Genomic DNA, 15,363 nt, shown 5'->3' on the forward strand with positions numbered 1-15,363 from the left:
ATTTTATTTCGCACTAATTCATTTGATTTAGCAGCCATCGAGTTTGCCAAGCACAAGGCCAGTATCCAGGACCGACTCTATATGCATCAGCGAAAGTCCACAACAGAGTAAGACCACGGAAGATGTCGAATTAACCACCGTCTCCAAAAGACCGAGCCTCTTAAGAGTACCGTCGATCTCCAATCAGGACATAGCGACGAACAATAACGATGTAAGTCCCCTATTTTATTTATTTCTCCTAACTTAAGATTAGTTCTACAATTCGTCGCGAAAATAGAACGGGTTTTCAATCTTGGAACGTGCATATCGCGGGTTTTCTGTGTCAAGAGTAAATCGGGATGTACATATAAAAGTGCACGGTGAATTATGTGAGATTTTCCTTTTGGCCTTTCACATAGCTAACGTATTATCCTCGCCTTATGTTGGAATTTATCATATCTTATCTGGAATATGTAAAAAATTGTGTTATACATCTTTATCTGATAGAAATATTTCTTACATAGTAAATATGAATTAATTCTATTGTAGGTAAATGAAACTTTTCTCTTTTGATAGTAAAACCCAAGTTTGTTGTTCGTTATTTAGTTAGCATCTTAATTTTCCAACGTTCTCTATTTTAAGAGCTTAATGGAGTGGTGTGAAGCTCACGCAATTTAGCATATGTTTAATTGTTCTGAAGGTAATTAATTAGTGTCAGGCGCACCGTATATTAAGATTATCAGGAAACAGGAGCCGTAATAACTTCATCGTAAAGCTGAGAGCCTCTTTAATATTCAGCGAAAACTACTCGAAACTTGTGTGTGTGTATGGGAACGTGTTCGCGTGTTATAACTTTAATACGATGCTAATGTGAAGTTAATTGGAAATTTCGACTAAATTACAACATTTTATATACAGAGTCCAACGAATGTCCTATCCCCACCGTCAGTGCCAAACAATCGTCGTCCTTCGGTGATGTTCAGCAGCGTTGTGGTGCTGCATGGCGAGAACGATGCACCGTCCGGCTCATCCTCCAATATCCTGACTAACAACATGAACAACATCGACAAGAAGAATGTTTGCTCGAGCGAAAAAACGACCCAGGCTGGAGACGGAAACATATGGGTCAACTCACCGGTACCCAATGAACAGGAGATATTGAGGGCAAAAGCGAAGATAGAAGAAGATTGTAACAAGATCCCAAATCACACCCCACTGACCTGTCAGCAGTTATTGGCATTAGGTGCTATTAACGCGACTCTTCCCACCGGACCTATTGCTATAGACACCATCTTGAACTCCCTGTACAACCGGGAACAAGGTGAGGAGATCTATATGCAACAAGTCCTGGAGGACGAGTTTTCGTGCTGTCAGGATTTATGGAACGGCGACTATAAGACGGAGAAACGTTCGAAATTGTACGTGGTGTCTTGCTTGATCGTTAAAAGGACAGTTAACGTGATCAAGTTCGTCAGAAGGCACGTGAAGCATCTGGTAGATCACAAGTATTTTCAGCAGGGTATTTTGTTGGCGATTTTAATTAATACGATGTCCATGGGAATCGAACATCACCAGCAGCCTGATTGGCTGACTCAAAGCGTTGAGATCACCAATATCATCTTCTCGGTGATCTTTGGCATCGAAATGGTGCTGAAAATTGTTGCCGATGGGCCTTTTGGATATATTTCCAACGGGTTCAACGTGTTCGATGGAGTGATCGTCGTGCTAAGGTAAACTTAAACATGTGCGAAATAATAATTGTGTAAAAATAACGTTGCAGCGCGGTCGAGATATTCCAAAAGTACACGTACGACGACGAAATGCACAACGATTCAGGATTGTCAGTGCTGCGAACGTTTCGCTTGCTGAGAATCCTGAAACTGGTGCGTTTTCTGCCGAATTTGAGGCGTCAATTATTCGTCATGCTTCGAACGATGGACAACGTAGCGGTCTTCTTCTCTCTTCTCATACTTTTCATCTTCATATTTAGGTGAGTTTTTACTTTGTTTTTAATATGGTTTTTGTTTAACCCTTGACTAAACTTGAAATTACAGAAAATACTTCATTATACACTTCACAATATAATATTATTTATTGGTCTGGTCAGCATTTCGTGTTGGATTGATGCTGATGAGCGCAGTTGTACATAAGTTAACGAACGCTTTAGTTGAAAGTTCATTTGGGAATTTTTCAGTTTTGTAAGGGGTGGCAATTGATTCTGACAACCAGTTTGTGTAAATAAGTTTTATATAGAACAGATTTAGTTTTTTTTATTTATTTTAAATTGATGTTAGATTCTCTATATACTCAACATCACTATTATACCTATCATACACTCTATTCTATTTTCTCTTATATTTATACTTATGCACTTATGAAACGCATCATAGACAGCACATTTTAAAACCACAAATAAACAACTTGTACATAAGCAATTTTATTTGTGTTGTCCATCACGTTTTTTGTAAATTTTTTGTGAAGGCCAACACAATAAATATTCTCCAACTTTTGTAAATATTTTCCAAATACAATATCACGATATTACATCTCATAAACATTCCAAATATCACAGTACTAACTTGATGATTGATTAACAGTAGCACTTTGATTTAAAAGAATCATAACCATTTCAGTAAAGTGAACTTTGTTAATTCGTAGTTTTATTAAAGGCTGTAATAATTCTTGAGTAATAAGTAGGATTGTTTTTGTTTGGAAAAGGGTTATTTCAGCTATTTGAGGTTTCCAACAAGTGATACCTTTCTGATTATTACTGATACAGATCATAATTAATTTGTTATGTGATTTTTAAAATATAAATCATTTTAATAATAAATTATTCACTTTCAAATGTATGTATATGTATATTGTTTTTGATATTAATTTATTTTTTTACCTTGTTTATTCGTTTTTATTTTAATTTGTTCACAAAAATAGTCCGTTCATTACTTCATTATATATAATTTGTTATGTGGTAACATTTGTTTGATACCTCTGGACTATTTGTCCATTTTGCAAAAACGAAAACCGGTTTGTTTTTCGAAACATGGTAACGTTGATTTTTGGGATGTTCTAGTATACTGGGTATGAATATATTCGGATGCAAATTTTGCGATAAGGAAATACTTGTAATAAAGAACGCCAGCTGCTGCGCGCTCCTTAATGCCGAGGACAGAGATCGAAAAAATTTCGACTCGCTTCTTTGGGCACTGGTCACTGTCTTTCAGGTATTTTGATTGTTTCTGTTTATTATTATTATTACTATTATTGATATTTATTGGACAAAATGGTGGCACAGTGTCCCAATAAAAAATTACTGCTCTGGTGACAATCGATTTAAATCAATGCAGTAATTTTTCCTGAGTAAGTTATCGAGCTTAATATATATATATATATATATATATATATATATATATATATATATATATATATATATATATATGTATATATATATATATATATATATATATTTCTTTAATCTGCGATTAATTAAGGTAGGTTTTTCTTCACGATTTTCTCACTATTGCATGGTTCTTTAAATTATATATAGCACCAGTGTTTTTATGTAAAATATGATATGAGAATATTTGGGGAGGAAAGCACGGTGCTATTTATTGTTTAACTGGTAGGACATTTGATATTTGTCATGCACTATTTCCATTAACACTCTCACACTGAATTTCCTCACTTTTTCTGCTTGTTTATTAATATCGTTTGCTTTTGTTACCGTTTATTTTTCTTATCAATTTGTCACCCCTGCAATTTGTTTGTGGTGTTTACTCAGCAATACCATGACACCGAACGATTAGAAAACGAATCAAGAACAAACCAACATCCACCTAAATAATCTGTAAAATAATCGTTTTTCAGATTGTTTAGAGTTGAAAAAAGGTTCAGTTTTTGTTTAGTTTTGGTAACTGTATTGTAGGCTATTGTTAGATATTTTTGAAAATACACGACATTATAGATGTAGGATTGTTTAGTTGAAATAACAAGTAGTAGTCTAGATTATGTATAACTAGTAGTAACATCGTAGGGTTATTATTTTTAAAACATAAAACCATTTATACATTATAAAATTTTAAATACACAACAACAATTGTGTTATCTTAATGAATAAGAAGTATCTTAGAATTAAAATAGGTGAAACTGAAAAGGATTAAATTTAATCAGTAATATAAATGAATAATTTTGACGAAAAAGCAATTGATAAATTTTAATTACCATAGAAAACAAAATTGTCGTATGTTCTATCTATAAATCTATTGTAAAATAAAAACACAATAGTTATGATATTAATTTTATTAATGATATTTTTGATATGAATAAAAATATCACACAAAAATCTACAAATGCCCAAATGTATAGTATTATTCTATTTCATTCATTTTACATTTTATTATACATAGAAGTGTAACCTTTAAACCTTAATATTATGCGATAATCTTGTTCAAACTTTTAGTATTCGCACAAAATCACTACGAACGTTAGATGAGATTGACGGAACTTTATTAATAATAATATTGAAAATGTTTTTTTTTTTAATAATTACATAAAATACATTTAAATCAAAGAACATTTTCAATAGTTACCGCACAAAAAAATCTGCTACACAGTACCGTCGTAATTAAATTTCACATGTACCGGTTTTTACCGGGCTCGATTCGCAAAACTAACATTCTAACGCTCTGCTCCCGTGTTCCCGTTTGTTTAACGCAGCATCCTGGGCATGTACCTGTTTGGCGGTAAGTTTTGTACATACAAAGACGAGAAGGGCGTCGTCCGGAACTGTGGTTGCCAATATCTGACCGATCCGAAGTGTCAGTGCGACAGGAAACACTTCAACAACATCCTCTGGGCCACCGTCACCGTCTTTCAAGTGAGATGACATTTAAATGAATTTTCTTTTTGTTCTTGTTGTTTGTTGGGGTAACGCAAAGAACTGTAGTTTGTTCGTAACAGTTCTTGGCGCACATCCACGTCTCTGCAGACGTGAAATGCAGACGTTGGTGTGACTAAATAAATGTTGATTGAAACCCTTAGTAACAACTCAAAAGAAACTATTCACCTGAACATTTTAGATTTTGACCCAAGAAGATTGGAATATCGTTCTGTCGAACGGAATGGCGAAAACATCTCCATGGGCTGCACTCTACTTCGTCGCGCTCATGACTTTCGGCAACTACGTCCTCTTTAATCTCTTGGTCGCTATCTTGGTGGAAGGGTTCAGCTCTGAGCGCAACGAGCGACGCGAACGTGAACAAAGGGAGCTGGTCCGGAGGAAGATGTCTCGAATCCTGGAAGCGAGCTCCGGCAGTAGCACCGACGATAGCTCTAGATCGATATCTAGTTCCAGTGGAAGCTGCCTCCAGGTACTTTAATTTCAAACATTTGAATTTTGATCCTGACAAAATGTTGCGTCGGCAGGAGACCAAGAATCACTGGAGATCCGCCGAAGAACTTCGAAAAGTTAAGGATATGAACGGACAGTCTATCGCAAATTGTGATTGTCACAATAGAAATGAGTGCTATGTTAATGAACCCAAGTGCAATATTCAGAAGGAATCACTGTCCAAACAACCCCAAAGACAGGTAACAGTTTTTCTATATAACAGATTGTTGATTATACTACAATTTTGATAATAACAATATCATTATTCCAATATCCCTTCTCGATTATCATCCCCTTGTTGAAGTTTTAATCTTTTCACTGCCATTCGATGTTCCAAAAGATGTTGCACTATCATATCCGCTACATCACCTGGCCGATCTTCATGTAAAACATTGTATTGGATAGATTTCGGTAGTTCTTTAAGCAAGAACTTCCCTTGTCTTTGCCCTATAGAAAGAACAGTATCTAAGGTCTTCGTATGCGGAATAATTAATATTTTGGGAGCAACGACCATTAAAAATCTGTTGTGCAAACCGGTAAACCATTGTGACCAGAAATGTCTACTTCTGTTTAAGTCTGTTCGCCAAGTGTACTTCGAATCCGTGTGCTCTGAAGTGGAATAAGTTTTTTGAGGTGGACTTATGGATTTACTCGAAGTTCCAGCTTTGACTGGATCACTTTCGTTGTCGTGAATAGCCAATTTTCCAGTAAATACGTTGATTATTTGTCCCGTGATTATCAATTTGGCCACTTCCAGATTTTGATGTAAACTTTTGCTGAAGTACCACTGAATCGCGTGGTGTATGTTTCTGAAGTGCGTAGGTCTTTCGTTCAGAAAAGATTCAAGTTTGTCTTCAGATCTGCCTTCTAATGTATCAACAAGCCACAATCCTTCAAGATTTTTTATGTAATTAGCAGCCTCAATACCTACAGAACCTCCTAAATTATAACCGAGAATTATAAAAGATCCATCTTGTTCTAAAGGCAGATGTTTGCTGACTTCAACCACGTCTTCAGCTAAAGTTCTCAAAGAGAGATCATGCTCGTTATTAGTGGTTGTCTGTCCATGTCCTCGCAAATCTAAAGCGATAATTTTACATTCCAATGCATTGTGTAGATGTTTGGTCATCAAAGCCCACGAAAGTCCATTAGATCCAGCTCCATGAAGACACAGAACAACGGGGCTGGAGTCTCCCTTGATGTAAATGTGGAAGGTACCTCTGGGAGTGGAGATTAGGTTCTCCTGATCGAAATAGTTTTGCCACAGTTCACTCATTTGCTTGTCAATGTCAATAAGCTCTTCTTCTTCCCTAAAAATTAACCAAAGATTAATTATGAATCTTTTTTATTTCAGTCTTCGCCGCCGATTATTACGCACACCGCAGCGACTCCTCAAGACTCTCCAAGCACTACTCTGGATGATATTTTGGAATTTAGGTACAGCGTAACAACTGTAGGCAATGATTGTCCGTCAATCAGTGAGAGTAGTCATGGAGGGCCGCAATCCAGCACCGATTCAACACAGAAAACATCTGAAAAGGTCAGGGATTCAAAAATTGTAAACACGTCAAAGACTTGCTTTTATCAGGAATGTAGTTTTCACAACAAAAGGATGGATTTTCCACTGGAGACATTTTTATCTATTCTTTGTTCGAGTATTTCTCAAAGTGGCACAGTGCGATTATTTTCTTGATTTGTGATAAAAATTGATAGTAGAAAATGCAGCGGAAAATCCATTCTAATAACAAACATTCTCAACGTCCCCAAAGTTGGAATTTATCGTCGGACATTTTATCAAGATTTAATAAAACGAAACGAAAATTATTCTGTCAGTTCTATTATTATTTCAATCGGGCTAAGACCGAGTTTAAATGATCGCTTAAATTATTAAGGCTTTTAATTACATCCCGCTATGAATAAATTATTTGCACCCACTTAATATCAATGACGTTTTTGTGCCCGAACAAATGGGATAATTAATTCGAAATCCGACCTTTCAAGGAAAATCAAATGAATGTCAAACAGTGCATTTCAAATTATAAATTTTCCCAGCAAATAAATCGTTCAGTAAATTTGATTTTTAAAATATTTCAGAGTTTAAGTCTTTTAAAACCACCAACGTTATCCCCACCACCGTTAACATTTCGTAATTCAAAATTCGAGCGCACCCCTTCGGATGAACCACCGCCAACACTATCAGGAAAAATAGTCATCCACAACGAAAAAATCGGTTGGAACACAGTTTCGTTTTCGGAAAAAACTCCAATGCCACCCAAAAACAACTCCGATAAAAACCACGACAAGGTTCAGAGGAAGTGTTCGTGGAAGTTGTCGAAAAAGTCAAGTTTAAGACGTAATAAGAGAACAGGATCAGATTCGGAAGCTGCGCCTTTGAATAACGGAAGGGATCATTCCCAGTGTAACGGAGGAGACGTTCCAAGGCACGTAAGTATTTAAAGGAAGAAACTGATGTTTGTGATAATATGTACTAGTGATTAACCAGTAATTTACTGTCCGAAAGGTTTGCAAATTCACGAGTACATTGAAGATAGCTAGGACCATTTCATGGATACGTTATTTTTATTATAGACTTACTCAACGTCATCATCATTTGCTTACAGAATTAGGTGTATTGGCTTTAGTGCTCTTCTGTTTATTTTATTAATTTTTTCGTCATTTTTGTGTACGCATCCCTTTGGTGTTTTGTTCGCAGGCTAGTTTACGAAACACGTCCCTGTTGCAATCTGCTATCCGCATTCAGAACGATACGCAAAAGGACATGCCGAATAACAAAAGCGCTAAAGGACTCAGTCCGCAAAATTCCATTAGATGTAGATCGAACACGTGCAGTTCGGCTGTGTCACAAGTAATTTTTACATCAATTACTTCCACCCTTTTTTCATCCCAGTGTTTCCCTATTTATTGTACCAGCAAAAACTTGAACTAACAATTTTTATTCTCAACGATGTTTTACTGGTGCAAGGAAACCACTGCTAGTCATTCTTTAACATTAACAAACTTCTATTAACGATGAGACAAAAGCCTTCTAATTCTCAAAAAATTAAATAAATTTTTAAAGAAATGGAGGCTTTTTCTCTTGGCCTGCTAATCCTTTAGATCAGAATTCCATTGGTTTACATTCTAGGCAAACGCACCAACTCCGGCTTTAACCAGGCATAATTCTTTGACAAAACAGCCAATACTCCAGTCTAAAATCAACGCCCAACGTGCCAGTCCAACTTTATCAAGAAAGAACAGTTTAATAGAGCTCAAAACCATCAATAGTTTAAATGATAAAACTGAAAGAGCTCTGCCTAGAATTAATATGGAAGAGTGTGTGGCTAGCCAAATTTTAAGACCAAGATTGAGTCTTTTAAATCGGTTGGTAATGATGGCCGAACCTACCGGTTGTTTTAAGGAAAAAGAGGATTATTCCATGTATTTGTTCTCTCCTAATAACAGGTAGACCTTTGATCTTTTTTAAATTAAACCCTTTCAACATTAATAATAGAAACTAGACTCTAATTTAACAATTTAATTTTGTAATGTATATTTTATCATGAATAAATAGTTACTTGAACTTGAAACGCAGTTTGAAAACCGCATTGAAATCCATTTTCATACGAAGCTCGGGAAAACTTTCTTAACTAGAAAAATTTTTATATTACTTAACCACCAATATTCACATATTAGGCAAAGTTTCCCGAAAACTTTTAAATCCTTTTTCACATAAACTATTCTCGTAATGTTTTCCATGCGATTATCCAATTATTGTTTCAGACTCAGAAAACGGTGTCAGTGGTTGGTAGCACAAAAATGGTTCGACAATGTAGTCCTCTTGTTTATCGCAATGAATTGTATAACATTGGCCATGGAACGACCGAACATTCCTCCAGAAAGTACTGAGAAACTCTTCCTGAAAACCACCAACTATATATTCACCGTCGTTTTCGCCACGGAAATGTTCATTAAAGTAGACCACACAAATACCTTATAATTTCACATATTATTTATTAATATTTCAGGTCGTGGCAACAGGAATGTGTTATGGACCGAACGCGTACTTTACCTCAGGTTGGAACATAATGGACGGTTCTTTAGTCATCATTTCCATAATTGACATAATTATGTTCCTAATCACGGACACCAGTTCGAGAATTTTTGGCATATTAAGGGTATTTCGATTATTGCGCTCCCTTAGGCCGCTAAGGGTAATTAACAGAGCTCCTGGTTTAAAACTGGTCGTACAAACCTTACTGTCTTCCCTCAGACCAATCGGCAACATTGTACTCATTTGCTGCACGTTTTTCATCATTTTCGGTATTTTAGGAGTTCAACTCTTTAAGGGAACTTTCTACAGATGTGTTGGGGATAATGTAACTCACATTCACACAAAAGAAGAATGCGATAGGCAATCACCTAAATTAGTTTGGGAAAATCAAAAATACAATTTCGACGATTTAGGACAAGCTCTTATGTCACTGTTCGTTCTCAGTTCTAGAGATGGATGGGTTAACATTATGTACAATGGATTAGATGCTGTTGGCATCAATCAACAGGTAAATAATTATATTTGATTAGTTATCTGATTAATTAAGATTTGATATTTTTTAGCCTATTGTTAATTATTCTGAGTGGAGACTTCTTTATTTTATTTCCTTTATTCTTTTGGTTGGATTCTTTGTTTTGAATATGTTCGTTGGAGTCGTAGTTGAAAATTTCCACAGATGCAGGGAAGAACAAGAAAAAGAAGAGCGAATTAGGAGGGCCGCCAAACGAGCTCTTCAATTAGAAAAACGCCGAAGAAGTACCTATTACAATCATTTTACAATTTGACATTTTCAATTTATTTGTTTTAGAAATGAACGAACCTCCATACTACATCAACTATGGTCCAAGAAGATTGTTTATCCACAAAATAGTTACCTCTAAGTACTTCGACTTGGCAATAGCTATGGTTATAGGCTTGAATGTAATCACAATGGCGACAGAGAAGTACAATATGCCCATACCAATGGAATACGCGTTAAAGATATTCAATTACTTCTTCACCGCCGTCTTTATCCTTGAGGGAATCATGAAACTTGTGGCTTTAGGCCTGAAACTCTACGTCAAAGACAAATGGAATGTACTTGATGTTTTCATTGTGGTCTTATCCGTAGTCGGAATCGTTTTGGAGGAGCTAAAATCCAATATTATACCCATCAACCCTACAGTACTGAGAGTGATGCGTGTGATGCGCATCGCTAGAGTTTTAAAGCTATTGAAAATGGCCAAAGGCATTCGAGCTTTGTTGGATACAGTAATGCAGGCACTTCCGCAGGTCGGAAATTTGGGCTTGCTATTCTTTCTCTTATTTTTCATATTTGCCGCTCTCGGTGTTGAATTGTTTGGTCGACTCGACTGTACTTACAATCTATGTCAAGGTACATATAAATTATTATTATTTAAATATATTCTATTAATTTATTGTAGGTCTTGGCGAGCATGCACACTTCGAAAACTTCGGAATGGCCTTTCTGACCTTGTTCCGTGTAGCAACCGGTGACAACTGGAACGGGATCATGAAGGACACATTGCACGACGAGAAATGTGACGACAAAAGCGACTGTGTCAAAAACTGTTGCATATCACCAATCATTGCTCCAATTTTTTTTGTTATTTTCGTTCTTATGGCGCAGTTTGTCCTAGTCAACGTTGTAGTTGCCGTAAGCTTCTGTTAACGCTTAAACGAATCTAATATCTGACAAATGTTCCTTTTTTAGGTATTGATGAAGCACTTGGAGGAGTCACACAAACACCTAGAGGATGAACTGGATATGGATATACAGTTGGAAAGAGAGTTCCAGGAGAAGGTGGAGATGGGAGAACGCAGAGAATTGTGTTTGGCATTGCAACTAGATCAGGAGTGTCAACGTCAACAAAAACCATTAACTAAAGTGCTATCTCTACCATCCAACTTCACGTACAATCCTCCGGGTACGAATGTATCTTTGGAGAGGCAACCGTCGAAAACCAGAAGGCAAACTTTACACAGTCATCAACCCATAATGATGGCGAATTTAGATGACATAAAAAATATCGATGAGAGTACATCGGATATTTACAGCATTCAAGAGATTCGGCTGCCAGAAAAAAATCTGAGGCAGCAACAAACCAACTTGGACGAGATCATCACCGTCAATACAGATAATTTGCTCAAACTACCCAAAATCGAAGACAAAGTAAAGCGCACTAACGAAACAACGGACACGAATAGACTTTTCGTCCCTCATGAACAGAAACCGGTCAGTAAATTGTACGGCAGTACCAAACATCTTTTCCACAAGCAGTTATCAATGGATGTGACTGAAGAGACGCCGTTTTTACAGTCCACCAACACTCTAACGGTGAGTAGAGTACCATATCTACATATCCGGATTTTGGTGCTATCGAGTTTTTTAGGTGCCGGAGCCAAATTTGAAGATACCAAAGCACGATAGCCAGGAGAGCGTGCAGAGGATAATAACAGAACGGAGGAAAATGGACGAGAACATGAAGGAGATTAATCAGTTTGATATTTTCGATGTCAATAACAGTAGTGAGGAAAATTTGGTAGATAAGGAGGCTCGAGACGAAAAAGGTTAAGATGTAGAGAAATTAGCATTGTTGAAATCTTTAGGTCGTCGCAGAAAAGATGTCGGGCTCGGAACGATAACTTTCGGTGTGCAGTAATATATTTTGGTTGCAAATCTGACATCTTTTAAGCGATTTGGTAGTTTACCTATTTTTATACATGTATATAGTTATATTTGTATATATCTTCCTATTAGTATTTATTTTTACATATCTTTAGTCGGTGTTTTAGGATTTTGTACATTGTATTATAGGAATTGTCTAGAAAAATGTGTCTAACTACAGGAAAAAATCAAACAAACAAAAGTGTATGTTATTTGTTTGTTCTGCTTTGTTTTCATATGTGGTTGTGAATTTTTTCCAAAAAAACTTTCATATATGTGTTTTTTTAATAGTTCTAGTCTTGTACTGGCATTTTTATTATTGATATTAAATATTTTATCTAGTTTAATATTTTCAAAGCGAGTTTATACATAAAACTGATGTATAAAGCTTGTTTAAAATTTAATATTTTAGGCGACTAATGAGGAATTACTAAACAATAAATTAAATCTGTGAAAAATATCGTAACTATTAGATGGATAATAAAATGTAGTGTAAATTACACTGACTAAAAAAAAACTAGAATCTTCAAATTTATCTTTTCTAAAAATGTTGAGTAGTTAAATAAATGAGTTAATAAAATGTGATTGATCATTAGGAAAATCAAAAAAGCAAAAACAGTAGGCCAAGGTCGTTGTTAGCTCTTCAAAGTCAATAAAATGTTTAAACGTGGGAAACAACTAATATGACAATCTCTACTCCGCCTTTTTCGCTTTTCCACATCTGGGAAAATACATTACGTAAAATAGAATATCTTAGCTTGTTCAGTCAATTACAGGGTGACTCATATCAACTAATATTTGTAGTAGTTACAAAGATAATCGAGTAAATCAATTAATAATACCCAGTGATATAAATCACCTTGTACAAAGAATCTTCTTCTGTGTTTTCCTAAATTATAAAACCATGCCAAACCAATTTTTACTGTCCTTGTAAAAATTGCTTTGTAAGAATTTGAAACTGTGATATTTTCGTCCCTCTTTTTAGATTAGATTGTAATGTTTATTTTGTTAAAAGGTGCAAATATTTGGAAACTTTATCCGAACATAAATAAACGTCTGGATAAATTTGGCACCTTTCTAAATATTTTTAGCTGATTTGTTAAAATATGTTAAGTTTTCGATTGACTCTATCCGAATGTTTCAACGAATTTAGTACGTATAGGTGCTTTTTAGGTTACTTCTTTCTATACCTGTGCCTTTATCTGTCTATAGCAGAATTGCATCTTCTTTTTCTATTTAAATACAATGGTGATTCAATTAGTAAGAATTTTAAAAGGTAAATACAAAAATTGAACTGTACAAAATGTACGTAGTATTGTAATGTTAAGAGAAAGAGAATTACAGTAAAATCAATGTTAAAAATATGTAGTGTTTTATTTTATTTATGTTTAAATAAGAATTTTCTTCAGAAATATTTAACACCTCATTTTCATTTAGAAATGAAATACGATATATGGTATTTATTCCTTCACTATTTAAGGTCTTCACTCTTGAGGTCCTTGATGTAGAGATCAATGTTATGGTGGATAAATATGTGTTTGTGGGTAATATGTGTAGTGTGGAGATTCAGAATAAGCAAATTAAAATGTTGTGAATTAAAGGGGAAATATACAACTTGGACCCGACTACTTGCGTATTGAGATGAAACATCAATTCCCTTTAGTAAACAAAAGAAAAATTGTCTCTCATAGGAACTCATACTACCGGGCAATATTTTACTCTTTTTGTCATGCACGTATCTCTTACAAAATTTAGTCGGATGTGGCATTTTCCGTACTGTATGATGATTCAGTTGCTTAAAAAGGCGGTTTTCTGCCATCATGTTTCGATGATGGACAATAAAACCAATTGGTGGTGGTCCAAAATGGGACTAAAAATAATACTTATATTAAATAGATTATTTATTTTTATTCTCGTTATTTATTGCTGCTATAAATAATTTATTGGAAATAATAAGTACTTATTTTTAGTAATTTATTTATTTTATCTTCCAATAAATATTTTGTTTTGTTTATCTATTTATAATTAAGTAAAGCTGTCTAAAAGGATTATTTGCACAATTAAATTATATATAATGATTTTTATTTCCAAGCGGTTAGAGAAGAAAGTTTCGTTGTATTTCTAAAATTTTAATGATGATGATGTGGAGGTCCATGATGCGGTGGATCATGATGTGGTGGTGGAGGTCCATGATGATGCGGGGGCCCATGATGTGGTGGTGGAGGTCCATGATGATGTGGTGGTGGAGGTCCATGATGATGCGGTGGTGGGGGTCCATGATGATGCGGTGGTGGGGGTCCATGATGATGCGGTGATGGGGGTCCATGATGTGGATCCACTATATTATGAATAATAGCACCGATAATACCTCCTGGTGGTGGAGGACCATGATGGTGAGGTGGACCATGGGGCGGATGGTGGCTCATATTTAGATATCTTGTCTATGAGTACTGCGTTTTAACGAAACTGATTTTATACCCAATTATATCAGATTATCTAATCTATTTGTATTGGACTATAGACGTGATTAATTGTTAGTTCTAGCAATAGATAATATTTTTAGAAAAACATTAATAGTAATAATAAATTCTCCTAATTTATTTGTTTTCTAAGTAAAAATATGACAAAGATGAACAAAAAGATCTTATTAACATAAAATTTTTATATTAAACAGATACTAAATTGTTTAAACTTTATCATATTGCTAGATTGGCTTGATCAAAACAACAATTCGTAATACAATAATACGTAATACCTTGATGAAAATAATATTCCTCTTAAAACATATTAGTCATTGATTGACTATATGACTATCTGTAACAATCATTGTGTATGTAATAAATATATAAAGGTTTGGCATAATTCCATCATTTGCGAACAGATTCCACAGCTATATTTACACGTAAGTATTATTAAATTTATTTATCATTATACACAAATTGATTTCGTTTTTTAGTTCTTAACATGCCACACCATCATGGACACCACGATCATCACGGCCACAACCACCACCACGGACCGCCTCATCACGGTCATCACAGCATTATAGGTGATATTGTACACGCGATCGTCCATCCTCATCACGGACCACCACCACCTCAGCATCACCATCACCACCACCATGGACCACCACCACCACCACATCAACACCATGGGCCTCCACCACCACCACCTCATCATCATCATCACTACCACCATGGACCGCCACCACCTCCACACCATCATCACCACCACCATTGTTAAATGATTGTTATGCACTATGAATTTTGTGTGTAC

At 35.3% G+C, this 15,363-nt stretch overlaps 1 protein-coding gene across 4 annotated transcripts in view; it reads left to right on the plus strand.

Moving 5' to 3' along the window:
• LOC109609012 (voltage-dependent T-type calcium channel subunit alpha-1H-like) overlaps positions 1 to 13,451 on the plus strand; it is a 90,713-nt gene extending 77,262 nt beyond the window's left edge. For 3 of the 4 annotated variants that reach the window (XM_049961477.1, XM_049961481.1, XM_049961490.1), the window contains 17 exons: positions 32 to 211; positions 898 to 1,709; positions 1,760 to 1,969; positions 4,696 to 4,855; positions 5,058 to 5,348; positions 5,404 to 5,568; positions 6,723 to 6,908; positions 7,463 to 7,813; positions 8,082 to 8,234; positions 8,514 to 8,830; positions 9,149 to 9,341; positions 9,394 to 9,927; positions 9,983 to 10,175; positions 10,228 to 10,794; positions 10,844 to 11,076; positions 11,134 to 11,757; positions 11,813 to 13,451. In XM_049961477.1, the coding sequence (XP_049817434.1) occupies positions 32 to 211; positions 898 to 1,709; positions 1,760 to 1,969; positions 4,696 to 4,855; positions 5,058 to 5,348; positions 5,404 to 5,568; positions 6,723 to 6,908; positions 7,463 to 7,813; positions 8,082 to 8,234; positions 8,514 to 8,830; positions 9,149 to 9,341; positions 9,394 to 9,927; positions 9,983 to 10,175; positions 10,228 to 10,794; positions 10,844 to 11,076; positions 11,134 to 11,757; positions 11,813 to 11,995 (5,352 nt within the window). In that variant the 3' untranslated portion in view covers positions 11,996 to 13,451. The remainder of the gene's footprint in view (positions 1 to 31; positions 212 to 897; positions 1,710 to 1,759; positions 1,970 to 4,695; positions 4,856 to 5,057; positions 5,349 to 5,403; positions 5,569 to 6,722; positions 6,909 to 7,462; positions 7,814 to 8,081; positions 8,235 to 8,513; positions 8,831 to 9,148; positions 9,342 to 9,393; positions 9,928 to 9,982; positions 10,176 to 10,227; positions 10,795 to 10,843; positions 11,077 to 11,133; positions 11,758 to 11,812) is intronic. The other variant, XM_049961487.1, reaches the window with a different exon arrangement.
• The last annotated feature ends 1,912 nt before the right edge of the window (positions 13,452 to 15,363 follow it).

This window comes from Aethina tumida, chromosome 1 (genome assembly GCF_024364675.1).
Source record: "Aethina tumida isolate Nest 87 chromosome 1, icAetTumi1.1, whole genome shotgun sequence".
Classification (NCBI taxonomy): Eukaryota; Metazoa; Arthropoda; class Insecta; order Coleoptera; family Nitidulidae; genus Aethina; species Aethina tumida.